At 41.1% G+C, this 15,769-nt stretch overlaps 1 protein-coding gene and 1 long non-coding RNA gene across 2 annotated transcripts in view; one reads left to right on the forward strand and one right to left on the reverse strand.

Moving 5' to 3' along the window:
* Positions 1-9,215, reverse strand: part of LOC147583583 (uncharacterized) — a 69,689-nt gene extending 60,474 nt beyond the window's left edge. Inside the window, exon 1 of the long non-coding RNA XR_015248359.1 lies at positions 9,150-9,215. This is a non-coding gene — a long non-coding RNA (uncharacterized LOC147583583). The remainder of the gene's footprint in view (positions 1-9,149) is intronic.
* A 50-nt stretch (positions 9,216-9,265) lies between these two features.
* Positions 9,266-15,482, forward strand: SELENOK (selenoprotein K). The gene is made up of 4 exons (XM_086697929.1): positions 9,266-9,418; positions 12,927-13,017; positions 14,740-14,823; positions 15,392-15,482. Exons 1-4 carry the CDS (start codon positions 9,400-9,402, stop codon positions 15,480-15,482), a joined length of 285 nt encoding a protein of 94 aa, XP_086554055.1. The 5' UTR covers positions 9,266-9,399.
* Positions 15,483-15,769: the final 287 nt, after the last annotated feature.

A 15,769-nucleotide genomic window follows, 5' to 3' on the forward strand; every position in this document is an offset into this window, starting at 1 on the left:
CCCTTTGCTCATTTTCAGATCTGGTTCTTATAACCACACCGTCAATGGGGAAACTGATGTGGCAAGGGGTCAGAGATGAGAGGGGACATACAAACAATGAGAAACAAAGGATTCAGATAGTGTAGCCCTTCAACTCTGCTTGTATACTACCCTAAGGTGTGGTAAACCTACCCATCTGTTTCTCTTTGTTCCTCATTGTGTGTTTTAAATTGATTGAATGAATCATGCCATTTGAGCATCCTATTTTTCTCTATGAGTGATTCTATTGTGTAACCTCTGGGATAGCTTGCCAGGTAATGTACTAGAAGTTACTGCTGCATCAAAGTAATATCCCATATGACAAAGACACACAAGGCTGGTGTCTGCTTCCTGCCTAGAAAACCTAAAAGGTGAGGAATGGTCTGGATACTGACTTAAAGGCAAGACTGAAGACACTGCTGCTATTATGTTGGACTTGGTGGGCTCTCCCAAAATTTGTCAGGCAAAGGATGTGGGAGGGACCTGGGATTGTGTTGACCCAGCAGCCTGGCAGGTACAGGGACATCAGCAGAAAAGGCTGAAGGTAAAATGTGGATGACCAGAAACAGAAGAATGATCTGTGAGCAATCCAAGAACAGTAGAGATGCTTCTGGTCTATCAAGGGAGCTGTTCGTGATACATTCCATATAAATTGAGAGAACTTCCAAAGGACCCACAAAAGTTGGATTCAGAGAGCACCAAGTCAAGATTATGAAGGGCCAAAGGTAAGAAGTTTTCTGGTTCTCTTTCCCTCCCCTCCCATGTCTGGAGGAGTCTGAAACCACAGTAAGCCAGCTCTAGGAGGTGGAGGGAAAACCTGGGCTAGTGGCCAAGAAGAGGGAACCATCTAGTCATAGATACCTCCTGCCCATAGCAAGCCTCACCTGGAGAAGGGAAAAGCCTTAATTTTCAATCAAGATCAGGAGTTTTACCATTACTTAAGAATGGACATTTTTCTTATTAGATAGTCTGACTTATGAGAGACCAGAGAAGTCATGGGACTTGCCCAAATTTTCATTTAGCACCCCCCCCCCCCCGAACAAAATGTAAAGGAGTAGTGGAGACAAAAATAAAATCATTATCAGAACCCATAGTTCTAGCTTACTCAATATGATATTTACGTATGCAAAGTGCTTAGAACAGTACCTGGCATGTAATAAGCACTAAGTAAATAATTAGCTATTAGCTATTATTACTATCTATTATTATTACCTTGCTATTATCATCATTGCTTAGCATGACGACTTATAAGAGCTTAATAAATGTTTTATCAAGTTAAACTGAATTCATACTACAGGTGATTGAACAATTTAGTAAATCTTTAAGATCTACAGCAAAAAGTAGTGTCCAGAATTTTGGGGGAGGATCTCTCTGGAAATCTATAGCTCATTAAAAAGGATAGAAAAGAGAATACCATAGAGCATCCAAAGGTCTTTTTTTTTTCTTCCTGCCTTAGAGCATAAAACCAGACAAGCTCTGAAATAGGCCTCACATCGTGCGGAGGATCGAAGAAAACCATTTCCATCATGACGAGTCTTAAATTTCAAAAGCAATTTCTTTATCCCGAAAGCTGAAATACTGCTTGAGAGAGAACTAAAGAAAACAAATTGCCCATAGAGGATGTGCCAGGGCATATTTGGTGGGCACTATGCGGACAGATATTCCAGGATTTCTCCGGCCTTTGTGGAACACAGGCATAACCCCGGGTCTCTGCAGTTCATCTCCACTCTGTTTTAGAAGGCGGCTTAAATCTTGCATTTTACTGTATACATATTGAAAAGAACTTATTTTCAGGGTCAACTCCTGCATGCTATTTCCAGAGAGTGCCTTCAAGTTAGGAGGCAAAAATCATTGAGTTGGATTCTAATTTATTCCCCCAAAAGTAAGAAAGTTCCTGCAGTGTATTTTTTGTAGCATCTAAATTCTATTAAAGGAAAGGATGTTAGATCGAACACCCATACAACCTTTTGAGTTTTTGTTCTTTTGTTTTTGAGGATTTATTTTCTTGCTTCAAAGTTACTTGCCTTCATATCAAATTCCATAAATTTTCTTGATTCACGGTTTATTTCTTTTCATCATGGTCCAAACACTGGTAAGATGATTTTACTGTCAACAATCAGCTACCCCAAAGAAGGGCTAAAGATCTATTAAGGTCCATAGCCCTATTTTAATGCTTCAAACAATTTTTTTTAAATTGAATTGTATGACAGGACTCTGAAAAGTCATGTTTAAAATGAAAGTTTTTGTTCGGTAACATTGCCAATGGATCATTCACAAAATATGAACATGTGAGTCTGCATTTTGATCAGCTTTTGGGATTATTCTGAGCTGACTAGCAAGGAATTTTAAACTATGTTTACTTGATTCTTACCAGACTCTATTCCTACTTAGGGAAAACCAAAAAACATTGACTAACTCGTGAGGCCTGCTGAAGGCAGGAAGTGTCTATGACTAGGTGGTTCCCTCTTCTTGCCTCCAGCCCAACTTTCTCCTTCACCTTCTGGAGCTGGCTTACTGTGGTTTCAGACTCCTCCAGGGATGGGAGGGGATGCAAAGAGGACCAGGAAACTTCTTATCTATGGTCCCCTGTAATCCCAGTTGGTGCTCTCTGAACCCAGCTCTTATGGGCCCTTTGAAAATTCTTTGGTCCTTTGTGGTCCTTTGGAAATTAATTGCTGGGGATCTATTGCATGTGTATACTTTCATATGTATCATGTGTTATTATACAATAACTTTGTGTATTAGAGCAAGTGGGCACAGCAAACATAACTTTACTAGATACAATGGCCTTTAAGTTGTATCCAAATGTTAACAACTACCTGTGCAAATCCTTTAGTTTTTAATTTTCTATCACTTCTGCTAGAAAGAAATATTTTGGGGCAATTTTTTAACAATTGCTCAAACCATTACATGAAACTAAAGATGAACCCTCAGTTTCTAACAAATGTAACTTTTAAAAATTATAGATAGCGGCGCCTGGGTGGCACAGTCGGTTAAGCGTCCGACTTCGGCCAGGTCACTATCTCGCGGTCCGTGAGTTCAAGCCCCGCGTCAGGCTCTGGGCTGATGGCTCAGAGCCTGGAGCCTGTTTCCGATTCTGTGTCTCCCTCTCTCTCTGCCCCTCGCCCGTTCATGCTCTGTCTCTCTCTGTCCCAAAAATAAATAAACGTTGAAAAAAAAAATTAAAAATTATAGATATCTTGACTGATTTTTATTGCTATTTGATATTATTTATATTTCTAATAACAAAAGGAACACAAATTTATCATAGAAAATTCAAGAACTATAGAAAAGCAAAAAGGAAAAATTATAGCTCTCATAATCCACGTTTAGTGTATTTCCATATACATGCATCTTTTTTTTTGCACTGATATACTATACATACTGCTTTGTTTTTTTCCACTTATGGTTTCCCATTCAAGTATAATATGCTATTATATTCTAAAATTTAGCCAGTTATATGGTGACCATTTTCTTCATTCCAAATAACGTGGGGTAAATATCCTCACACATAAATTCGTTCGAACTCTCATTGTTTCTTTAGGAATTCTAGAAATGGAAACACTGGGTCACGGATATGAACATTTTCAAAGCTTACGATGGGAAGGGTAATTTAGCATGCTTCCTTTGGAATTTTACATTTCTAAAAATAGTGACTCCAATGAAATGACTAGAGTCCTCTGGGTGGTTTTCTTCAGCAGCAACAGTCCCAAGGTTGAACTCACCTGTACCTGCTCAGCCTACTAAGTCCCCGTATGATGTGTTGATGCTGCCCTCTCTGCTGCAGCAGTAAGCCTGAGCACCAGCCCTTCTGTCTCATGTGCCAGCCCCGTTGGCAGCCTCTACATCTGCTCCGTCCTCATGCCAGCCAGCACAGGAACCGGAGAGATCAAACAGGTCAGCAACCCAAGGTGACTCCATCCATTTCCACTTGCTTCTCCACTTTTCTGGGCATATGGTCTCCCAACGCACTTGTGAAATGTCTCAGTCTGAACGTGAAAGACTGGGTGCCACTAAGGAGTAGCTAAATGCGTTCAAGATGAAACGAGAAAATAATATCAAGCAACACTTCTTCAGTTGCCAGATTCCATTTTCAGAGTCTCTGTTTCATACTTCCCATCAAAAACAAGTTAGGGTTTCAAAGCAAAAGAGAGGAATGACTGATAATTGTGAAAGATGATTTCGTGAAGTTAAGAACCATATTTGACTTTGGGTGATGTTAACCAAGCTGCTGTGTTATACAATTAGTAAGGAAAAATGAAGTGATTGGGGAGGCATCAGCAATAGCCTGTTTAGCCAGCGAGTTGAGGTGACAGTGATCTCCTTCATGGTATCCTTTTGAACCTGGTTAGCAGTCTTTCAAAGGAACACCCATCACTGGGTCATAAAGAACTTGCCCCTAAGAGACTATAAACCCATTTTCAATGAACCCATCATTGAAGGAACCAAGAATGTCAAGCCCAAGTAAGGTTTTATTCATCTCTTTGGTAGTAGAAAGATTAAAAGCAGAATGTTTATTGGCAAAATAATTTTTTAATCACCCACACATTTTAATTTGCTGTGTAAAATGATTCTTTCTGTTCACAAGTAATAATGTGTTTTGACTTTATTAGGAAAGCAGCTGTAGAAAATTTATTTATACATACATAACAGAATTTTTAGTCAAAGGCAGAGACTTAACCTAACTCCTCACTCTGATTTTGTTAAATAAATGCATCAACTTCCACTTCTGCTATGGAGGATTAAGTAGTTTGTACTAACTTTCCTTCAGAGGACAACTAAAAAGAATTTGACCAAAACAATGAGAAATAATTTTTTTCAAAATATCAGAGAGCTAACGAGTGAGAAATTGCTTGATAAAGATCCAAGAGAAGATAGAACTTAAAGAGAGGTGAGTCTGTCATGAAGGTTACTATTGCCCAAGAGGAATTTGCCAAGCAGTGCTTACGACAGCCTCACGAAGTTAGAGGATCAAAATTTAGCATATTGAGTTATGGGGGAAGAAAGGAGACTTATTCTTCATGGCATATCCATATGTATCTTTTGATTTCTTATATTATGCTCAGGTATCACATTAAAACAAAAATAGATCTAAAGACTATTAAATCCTCTGCTCTGAACCATTTAGTGAATAAGAATAATACATCATGGGGTGACGGGTGGCTCAGTCAGTTGAGCGTCAGACTCTTGATTTCGGCTCAGGTCACAATCTCACAATTTGTGAGTTTGAGCCCCACATTGGGCTCTACACTGACAGTGCAGAGCCTGCGTGGGATTCTCTCTCTTCCTTTCTCTCTGTCCCTTCCTCTTCACTTGCACGCATGCATGCTTTCTTTTTCTCTCTCTCAAAATAAACTTTAAAAAAATTATAAATCATATGTTCCTTAAAATCAGTGGGTACATATCTATACTTCTAATTTTTCCAAATATAAAAATCGGTGTTAAGACTTATAAACATAGTAATAGAATGTACATTTCTATTTCTTCACTCCATTTTCAGGGATCTAGAGATAAGGCTTGGAAAGCAATAATCTTTTTGTACCAGAGAATACAAGTCTAAAAATATTAAAAATCTGCTTTTAATGATGAGTCAAAAAAATGAGATAATTAAAGGGCTAAGATTTCTGAGCCCGAATGCAATAAAGAATACAAGGCAGTAACTGTAAGAACAAACACAGAAAAGGTTAATAAAGAATATAAATGCCAAGTGTTTTCCACATTCCCTAAAGGCAGAATTGAGGGCATGTTATTGTTTTGATGTAACCCATATCCCTTCACTATCTTGTGGTAAACACTACCCCTCTTCAGCTCTCAAACCATGAGGTTTAGGTGAGATTGACTCCAGCTCGAGGTAGCTGTCTTTCAGAATAGCCCATCCCTCTGGCCAAGGGATTGATGTAGAGACGGGAAGGTAATTAACTTTGCTGCTTAGGGGAATTTAATGCACAGGATGTCTAGAAAAGAAAAAACTGGGGGAAGCTATTTTGCAACTGAGAAAACTGAGATACAATCTTCAGAAACCACTTCCCATTCTATGCTGAGGACTACTGTTTTAATAACTGTTATTGTGTGGAGAGGCAGTATAGTACAGGAGTCAAAAGCACAAACTATAAAGCCAGACTTGGTCTTAATCTCTGCTCTGCTTCATAACTAGCTGTGTGACTGTGGGCAAGTCATTTGAGCTATTTATGACTCAGTTTCCCCATCTATAAATGGGAATAATAGTAGAGCCCACTTAGTAAGGTTGAAGTTTAAATGAACTAATACATGAAAAGCACTTAGGATATTGCGTGGCACAGGGTGAGTGCTATATAAATGTTAGCTATTATTCTTTTTGTTGTAAGGATTAAATAAACTAAGAAATAGAAAGTGTTTAGAACAGTGCCTGACACATAGTAAACTCTGTATAGTTTACTATATGTCACTATTCACTATTGTGCTGATGTTGGCAGCACATATACTAAAATATTAGTCACTATTAAGACCATTCATTCATTCATCCATTCAACAAATATTTACTCAGTGCCTTTTCTGTGCCAGGCCAACGTCTTCATTCTGGACCAGCAGTATCCAACAGAAATGTAACATGAACTATAAATATAAGCCAAGTATATAATTTAAAATTTTCTGGCAGTCACATTAAAAAAGTAAAAAGAAATTGTTAAACGTATTTTTAATAAAATATTTTATGTAGTCCAATATTCAAAATATTATAATTTCAATGTGTAATCAATATAAAAAATTGAGATACTTCACATCCTTTTGTTTTTTTATTTTAAGTCCTTGTAACCTAGTGTGTATTTTGTACGCAGAGCACGTATCAATTCAAACTAACCCCATTTCAACTGCTCAACAGTCACATGTGGCTAGTAGTTAACATGCAGTTCTAGACACTGAAGGTTAGGGAAACAAAGGGAATGTTTTCTTTGTCCCCCAACCACCATGCTACTAATTACACTCTTTTTTCCAATTTGCAAAGTCCTTTCACATTCATTATTTCACTTGATAGCAACATACCTGGCTTTGAAGGATAGATTAGATTTTAAGAGGTGGGAAACATTTCCATTCAGAGGAAACAGATGAGTAGAAGCAACAGGACAGGAAAACAAGGGGTCTGTCAGGGAATTAGAAGTCAGGGAGATAAATGTGAGATATATCAGGGAATCCCTCAGTGCCAGACCAGGGAGGCTGGGTATTATTTGTTAGGTGGTAGGGAGGGGAGAAAGCGAAAGTAGTGAGCAGGAAAGAAGCTAGGTTGGATTAAACTGGCAGCTATGTATACCATGAAATGGAGTGACAGGCTAGAGATAGTTCATTAGGAAATCAATGCATTATAGCTCATTTGGAAATGATCAAGACAGAAAAAGAGAAAGGAAGAGATAACACAGCAGAGTCCGGTACTCAGGGGATCCCCATGTTAGTTCCCTTCCTCCTTTGGTGACTGGGGAAGTTTTCAGAAAGATAGCAACCCCCCCCCCCCCCCCAGCCAACTAACAAATATCTGTGTACCTACTATCCACCAAGGACTAGGACAGACCTTGAAGAGATAAAAGGGAACAAGGCAGGTAGGGCTCGTGACCTCTTAGAGCTTATGTTTTCTTGAGAGAGACAAAGATCAATTTTCAGGTAATAAAATAATTTTGCATTGTGTTAAGCACATGAACAATCATGGAGATGAGGGGCCAGGGAAAGGCACTCAGAAGTGGTGATACAAACTGAGATCTAAGGGATAAAGGCAGCTGATGTGCAAGGCACCAGAAGACAGCTCCAGGTAGAAGGGAAAGCATGTGCAGAGCCTTGGAGGCATAAGAGAACTTGGGGTGCTCAAGAAACTAAAAGTACAATGTTGGTAGCGATAACATCGGTGGGGATTGTAGAAGATAACAGTTTGAAAGACAGAATCAAGTGAACAGGTCCTGATGGGCCTGAGGACCATGAAAAGGAACTGGATTTCATTTTAAGAGCAATAGGAAATCACTAGGAATGAGGATTTTCATTTTAAAATCATTCTTGCTGCAGTGTGGAAAAACTGCTTAAGACTGACAAAGGTGGAAGCTGGGATTTCAGGTAAGGCGCAAGGAGAGTAGAGTGCGTGAGATGATAATAGCGGGTTAAAAAAGTCCTTGGTACAATTAATGACCCTTTCCAGTATTTTTTGCAAAAATAATCCATGATTGTGCTGCAAAAATCACAAAAGAAGTAAAGGATGTTGTCTTGTTTTGTTATGCACTTTGGGGGGGGATGCTCCCCAAAAATTCAACATTAAATATTTGTTCTAAATATTAGAACATACTTAAAATCTTAACCCAAACTACTAAATGCAAGATACAATTTTCTCCAAAATGTAATTTTCTGCTTCATTTTAAATGAGATGATAACCTTTTTGCAGATGACACATGGCTTCAGCACTGCGGGCTCGGGGGGGGGGGGGGGGGGGGGGGGGGTCGGCACAGCCATCAGGACTCCATCTAGAAAGCCAGCGAAGTACCAAAGTCCTTGAGACAGGAATGCGATTGCCACGTTCAAGGAACAGAAAGTCGCCCACTGGCTGGCGCAGAGTAAAACCACCATCAAGGCACATAGTACATGGTCCATATTTAATCAGTGACCACCTAATAACTTCTTACACATCTGTCGCGTTCACAATGCTTGCATGCAGTCGCCATCAATGAGAAACAAGAACAGAAAGGTCTCGCGCTACACTATTTCTTTTTTCACGGTTGCCTTAAAAGAGCTAACAATTCCATTCACTTCTGGCGAACCAAGAGCAGAAACACTGGTTTTAAAAAGAATGAATACATCTAGAGGGTGCCTGTCTGTGCATTCCGAAAACACAATAGAGCTCCCTACGGTTTGATCACCGCCTCAGCCCGAAGGCACTTCCCTCCACACCTTCAAATACCAACACTTCTGGAATATTCTGAGGAACCCCCTCCTGCCAGCAGTTTCTTCAAGGCTTCGCACATAGAGCAGCTTCGCATTCCCGAACCTGGACCCACGGGCCCATCAAGCAACTAGAATATAGCTTTTCTTCACCGTGCGGGGCAAACGAGCTCCTCGAGCTCAAACCCAAAAGGAGACAGGAAAGCGCGCGTTTACGGGTTAAAATTCCAAACATCATTTCCGCCTACCTGACCGGCAGCCCTCGCTCTACCGGAAGTTGCCGGCGTGACGAAGCAAAAAAAAAAAAAAAAAAAAAAAGCCGCCAGTCATGCGCGTCCCCCTTCCAGCAGCCAATGGGCTCCGTCCACCTCCTTCCTCCGTTGCCGTTGTGTGCACCCGTGGGCTGTGACGTCCGAGGGCTGGTCGCGGAGGGAGATACCGGGGCCGAGAGGGGCCAAGCCCCTCAGTCGCTACGGAGGCGGGGAACAAGGGGCAAAGATGGTTTACATCTCGAATGGTGAGTCGCAGGGTCCGCGAGGGCGACCGCTGGCCTGCGAGGGCCGACCCGGGTTTCTTCCATCCTCGCCCGCCGGCCCGGCTTTCCCGGAGTCGCCCGGGCCTGCGCCGCGTCAGCCGAGCGTCCCTGAGCCCGCGGGCGGGGGCCGAGGTCCCGGTGGTGACGACGGTGCCGGCTGCCCGGCGCCCTCGCCCAGCTTCTGACTGTGGGTCTCGCGAACGTGGGCTTTCCCCTCAGGCGCCCGCGTGTCTAACGAGGCATGACAACAGGGTCGACACCGTCTGCGCAGTGCCTGTGTTTGGGGCGCAGTGATAGCGCTCTTCCCGATCAACCCATTCAGCCTCTGTGGCAGCCCTATTCACGTAGTAGTTTATTGTCCCGTTTAGGGGTGAGGACTGACGCGCAGCAAGGTCCACTAGGTTGCTCAGCATCACAGACGAAGGGAGGCGACTGTCGTCAGGGTCCTTGCTGGTATCTACTAGCCGGTCTTTCTCTAAAACCTGTAAAGAGAACTAGATATATAGGATAAGGGGGCACCTGGGTGGCACAGTCGTTTAAGGTCGGATTCTGATTTCCATCTCACTGCTCACGAACTGAGAGATCGAGCCCCATCTCGAGCTCTAGGCTGACAGCGCAGAGCCAGCTTAGGATTCTCTCTCTCTGTCTGCACCTCCCCTGCTTGCTCTCTCTTTCTCAAAATGAATAAATAAACTTAAAAATTGGATAGGCTCCCCCCCCCCCCCCCCAGCCTCCACCCGCCAGGAGTAGGTGGCTAGTCACACACGCAGTTGTTTTGCCCTAATTCCAAGGGGCACAGGGAGAAGCCCCGCCCCCTGTAGGAACAAAGGTAACTGTTCCTGGAGTAGAGAATCAGAGAAGAGGCTTAATTCAGAGACTCCACGAAGAAAGTGTCTGGAAAGGAAGGACACAAGATCACTGGGTCAGACCGCTGCCCAAAGTGCCCGCCCACCTGTTTGACTCAGGTGGAATCAATGCCTTAGTGCAATCTTAACCAGTAGGATCACTGGAGCTAGGGAGGTCCTTGTTCTATTTGAATCATCCGTCTTCAGAGATGATTAAGGTGTGATGGGGAGAAGTCTGGCTGGGTGCACTTTGCATTTCTTTGCTCTTCAAAATCTCTGCCTCCTCTTCTCCCAATTAAAAATCTTTGAGGGGCACCTGGATGGCTCAGTCTGTTGAGCATCCCACTCTTGATTTGGGCTCTGGGCATGATCTCACAGTTCCTGAGTTAAAACCCCCCCACCCCCTAGCCCTCCCCCCTCCCCCCCCCCCAAGCGCAGCACCTGCTTGGGATCCTCTCTCTCTCTCTCTCTCTCTCTCTCTCTCTCAAAAGAAATAAGCTTTAGTGTTTATTTACTTTTGAAAGAGAGAGAGACAGAGTGAGAGCAGGAGAGGAGCAGAGAGAGAGGGAGACACAGAATCTGAAGCAGGCTCCAGGCTCCCAGCTGTCAGACAGTGCCCGATGCTGGGCTCGAACTCACAAATCGGGAGACCATGACCTGAGCCCAAGTCGGATGCGGGACTTTTAACCGACTGAGCCACCCAGGCACCTCTCTAAAATAAATAAACTTAATTTTTTTTCTTTTTTAATCTTTGAAACAGGTTTATGGACACTAAACAAAAGCATTAAAGTTTCATCTTATTTTGGGCACTTGCAGACTTTGTGTTATATCCTTTGTGGGTAAGGCTGGCAGCTTCTATTTATGCATTATAGAGTAATTTCTTTGTAGTGGGTCTTTCTGTGTATGCATTGTCCTATTGGATCCACATAAATAACACAAAGTTCCCTTTAAGTTCTTTTATCTCACTTTTATAGTTGAGAAATGCCAGCTGCATCCAAGCAAGTTATTTCCTTCTGCATATGTTGGGAGGGGAGGTTTCTGCCTTCAGAAACTAGGAGAGAAAGTACCAAACGTGAGGTAGAACATTGCAAAGCGTTCCTTAGAATCGCAAAGAGAATTGGTGTGTTCTAGTTAAATCTCTTTTAGAAGGACTGAATTTATCAGCACTTTACAGTCAGCAAAACATTTTTCTTACTGTCAAATGACTTCTTTTTCAATAATCCTATATTACTAGCCTGGGAATACTTCTTCTCAGAGAAGGAAAATGTCCCACCAGCCAACAAAGCAGAGCTAGTAAGAGGCAGCCACGCTCTGTCTTGAAGTGTATCCCTTTTTTCTCAATAGCTCCCTTGAGAGCTCAGGTCCAAGTGAATTCCTGAAAGACTGTCAAAGAAAGAGGAATTGTAGACCCTGATTGAGGGGGTGAAAGTGAGTATGGGGAAGCCCTTGAGCAAATGGAGAGGAGAGGTTGGCAGGTAGTTCTTCTCCCAAAATATTCTGACCTCTTGATTTGCAAGGCTAAAAACCTTAGAGAACTAACTTTTCATGTTGTAGCTTCCATTATTTAAAGTGGTTTGAAAAATAGGTTTGTTTGTGCTTAAGATAAAACTGGAGTCTATAATTAGAATCAACAGCATCCCATTACAGAAAAATGTGGTTATTTTAATGAACAAGGCAAATTCTCTTTCATACTTAGAGCACACAAATTCTTTGATGTCTGAAAATTTTAACATAACTGATTCTAAACAATTGTAAGAGTGTGTATAATTTTTTTTTTAATCCAGGAAAGAGACTTTGCAGGTGAAAAGAAATATTTTGAACACATTTAGGAAGATGGAAGTAGTGTAAACATTTTTTATATTCACTCATTCCATTTGTTTCTTCAAAATACTTGAATAAAGAGATTCATGCACCAGTATTCATTCATGCTAGCATTGTCACAACAGCCAGTAGGTGGAAGCAACCCAAGGATGTACGCACGCATGAGCGAAATGTGGTACATACATATGATGCGCTATGAATCAGCCTTAAAAAAGAAGGAGATTTTGACACATTTACAACATGGATGAAACATGAAGACCAAAGCCTACCACCAGAGTGAGAATACCGTATGATTCCTCATAATGAGGTTCCTAGAGCAGTCAAATTCATAGAGACAAAGTAGAATGGTGGTTGCCAGGGACTAGGAGAAGGGAGAAAAGGGGAGTTAGTGTTGAATGGGTACAGAGTTTCAGTTGGGGAAGGTAAAAGAGTTCTGGAGATGGATGATGGTGAACGTTGTACAACAGTGTGAATGTACTTAATGCCATAGAGCTGTACACTTAAAAATGGTTAAAATGGAAAATTTTAAAGCCTATTTTACCGCAATTGAAAAAGAGAAAAAATACTTGAAGTGTCACTCACCAAAATTAAGAACATAGGAAGGCATTTGACGTATTAAAAGTATGACCCCTAGGTCATTGAGCTTTACTTCCCTGAACCCTTCCTTAGAAGGATGCACATAGAACAGACCTTTCCTTGTGCTGACCATCTGAACAGTGAACAAGTCGAAAACTGAGTCTCATGTTTCCTAAGTGATTAATTGTAATATATCTTGTGTCAGGGATTTGTAGCACTAAATGAAGTTTCTTTTTTCTTGTCTGTAGGACAAGTGTTGGACAGCCGGAGTCAGTCCCCATGGAGATTATCTTTGATAACAGATTTCTTTTGGGGAATAGCTGAGTTCGTGGTTTTGTTGTAAGTGTAATAATTAATAATGTTCTTAATAGCCCTGATATTTCAGTTAACAGAAATACATTGGATACATTATGTGGAGTATCTTACACAAGCTGAGCTTTCCTGAGGCAGTTTTTAATTGTAAGTTTTTTATTATTATCATTAGCTCTTCTAAGGGAAATGAAGACTTCTTTGGTGATGAAGCTGCCCCCAAACATCTTACGAGTATGAATCTGATAGTGGAGTTAGTAAAGCTTGACTGTGTCTTAGCCTTAGTGGTAACGATTTCAGTCTGCAGCTCTGGAGCCAGGCCTCCGTATTCTAATGCCAAATGACAGTGCCTCACTTTCTCTCTACTATTCCAGCTGTAATGGATATGTGCAGCTTTTATTCCATATTGTACAATAAACAAACAAGGGGAATTAGATCTTGATAAAAAAATATCCCAAGGAGTAAAGTTGTTTTTTCAATTGTTAAAATCAATACAGGAGACAAAAACTTTACTATAAGTCCAAGCAATTCTTAGTTAAATGCATTTTTCTGGTCTTTCGCATGCTGTTTTGTAAAAATTATTCATCAATTACCAACAAGTCTTACTCATGCTAAGTTTGAATATACGTTTGAATGTCACATAGCAGAGAACTGGAGAGATGCAGAGATATGAGAGATCACCCCTTCCTTTACTGACTCTAATTCATATTACAATGGGTATTGGGTTGGATGTGATTGTGGAAGGTGGAAAAAACACAGGAAAGACGGCAAAGAAGTTTGAATAGCAGACTGCGATCTTTACACTTAATTGGATTGTAGCTGTGGTGTAGAAAAATAATCTGATGGCTGCATGTAGCATAAGTTTAAAGGGGTAAAAGAAAAAATGGAAGAGATGGTTCCATAGAAAAATACAGTGGGACAGAGGGTCCTTAATTTGCCTACTGCAAAACTTCACTAAAGTCTCTTACAAGCTTCGCCTACTCTCTGTTGTTTATTTAAAGTATTGGTTTAGGGGCTCCTGGGTGGCTCCGCCCCTTAAGTGGCTGTCTCTTGGTTTCGGCTCAGGTCATGACCTCATGGTTTGTGATTTCGAGCCCTGCACTGGGCTCTATGCTAACAGCACAGAGGTTGCTTGAGATTCTCTCGCCTTCCTCTCTGCCCTTCCCCTGCTCATGGTCTCTCTAAATGAATGAATGAATGAATGAATCAATCAATCAATCAATCAATAAGGAAGCAAATAAATAAACCAACTTAAAAAAAAAAACATTGTTTTAACTTAAATTCGTCTCCCTCTACCAATAAAATTCCATCCAAATGGATTCCCAGAAGCCCTGTGTCTCTAGCATACTACCTTGGGCTCCTCCCTCAGCAAGGTACCATCAAGTAGGCTGTTGGCTGGGGAAGTGCAGGGGAAATGAATGTGCAATGCTGTGAAAACAGACTCTGGGACTTGACAGCTGACGTAGAGTGGAGGGAGGAAGTTGGGCATGGCTCTCGTTTCAGAGTCACTCCTAGACTCCGTCAAGGACAGTTATTAGCACATATGAAGGACAGGAATAGTAGCTTTTGCCCGCAACATGGCACAAATGCAGACATGTGCTCGTGCTAGATGGTGCTGTCCAGCTGGCTTTGAAAAATGTGGGGTTGGAACTAAGTTGGTTTTAGTTATCTTCTCACAGATATAATTGAAACCATGGAAATACATTTTATGTTGAAAGCGGTATTTCTGTTGTTTTCTGCCCCTTGTTTCAGTTTCAAGACTCTGCTTCAGCAAGATGTGAAAAAGAGAAGAGGCTACGGAAACTCCTCTGATTCCAGATATGATGATGGAAGAGGGTAGAGCTTTCTAAGTTGATAATAGATATTTTTACCAGTCTGTAATTTTAATTAAATTAGATATTATGGATAGATAGATATAGTTTGGCTCATGGAAATAAAAGGTTTAAATTCTATTTCACAAGATTAATGCATTACCGTAAATTAAATCAAGTTGCTTCTGATTTCATAACCAGAGTCAATTTGATAAAGCTAAAATGTATATCAAATATCCTCTGGGCAAAGTCTAAATTAGAGGCTGAAACTGATGACCAACGTTAACTCTAGAGATTTTCACCGTAGAATCTGGATTTCCACTGCTAAGAAAAACCAGAGAAGATCAAGCAGCACTTCCATGGAGCGGAGTTTCAGTTGGGCATTTATTTACAGGAGACACTGTTCAGGCCATCACAGTCCTTGCTTGACCCACTTCCTCATGTGCATTAAGTGTCTGGTCCCTGTAGGGGTTTGAATTTTCTCAACTCCTGACCTAGTTGGTAATTCCTATTTTAAATAGAGAAGAGGGTCTGTTTGAGTGTTTGAAAGGAACCACTTGATGTCTACTAAACAGTAGAAATTTTTCTTTTAGGCCACCAGGAAACCCTCCCAGAAGAATGGGTCGAATTAATCATCTGCGTGGCCCTAGTCCTCCTCCAATGGCTGGTGGATGAGGAAGGTAACGTGAAATCTGAAATTACTGTGCAGAGATTTCGTTTTGAAAATACCTTCCTAGGGAAGTTTTCTTTAGGAAAACAGAAGTTGCCCAACATTTTGTAATTATTCAGACATCTTGTATGGAAAAATATCTCAACCCTTGAAAAATTTGTTGAATTTTTTATCAAAGTGTCTTTTGAAAACAGGTAAAAAAAAAAGATAGTTGGACTTTTTTGTGCAGATCCAAATTAATAACTATTAACTTATTATAATGCTTTCTTTTAGGTAAATGTCTGCTCTAAGAAGCAGACAA

This window comes from Puma concolor, chromosome A2 (assembly GCF_028749965.1).
Source record: "Puma concolor isolate L17-30 chromosome A2, mPumCon1.1.hap2, whole genome shotgun sequence".
In the NCBI taxonomy this organism is placed as follows: domain Eukaryota; kingdom Metazoa; phylum Chordata; class Mammalia; order Carnivora; family Felidae; genus Puma; species Puma concolor.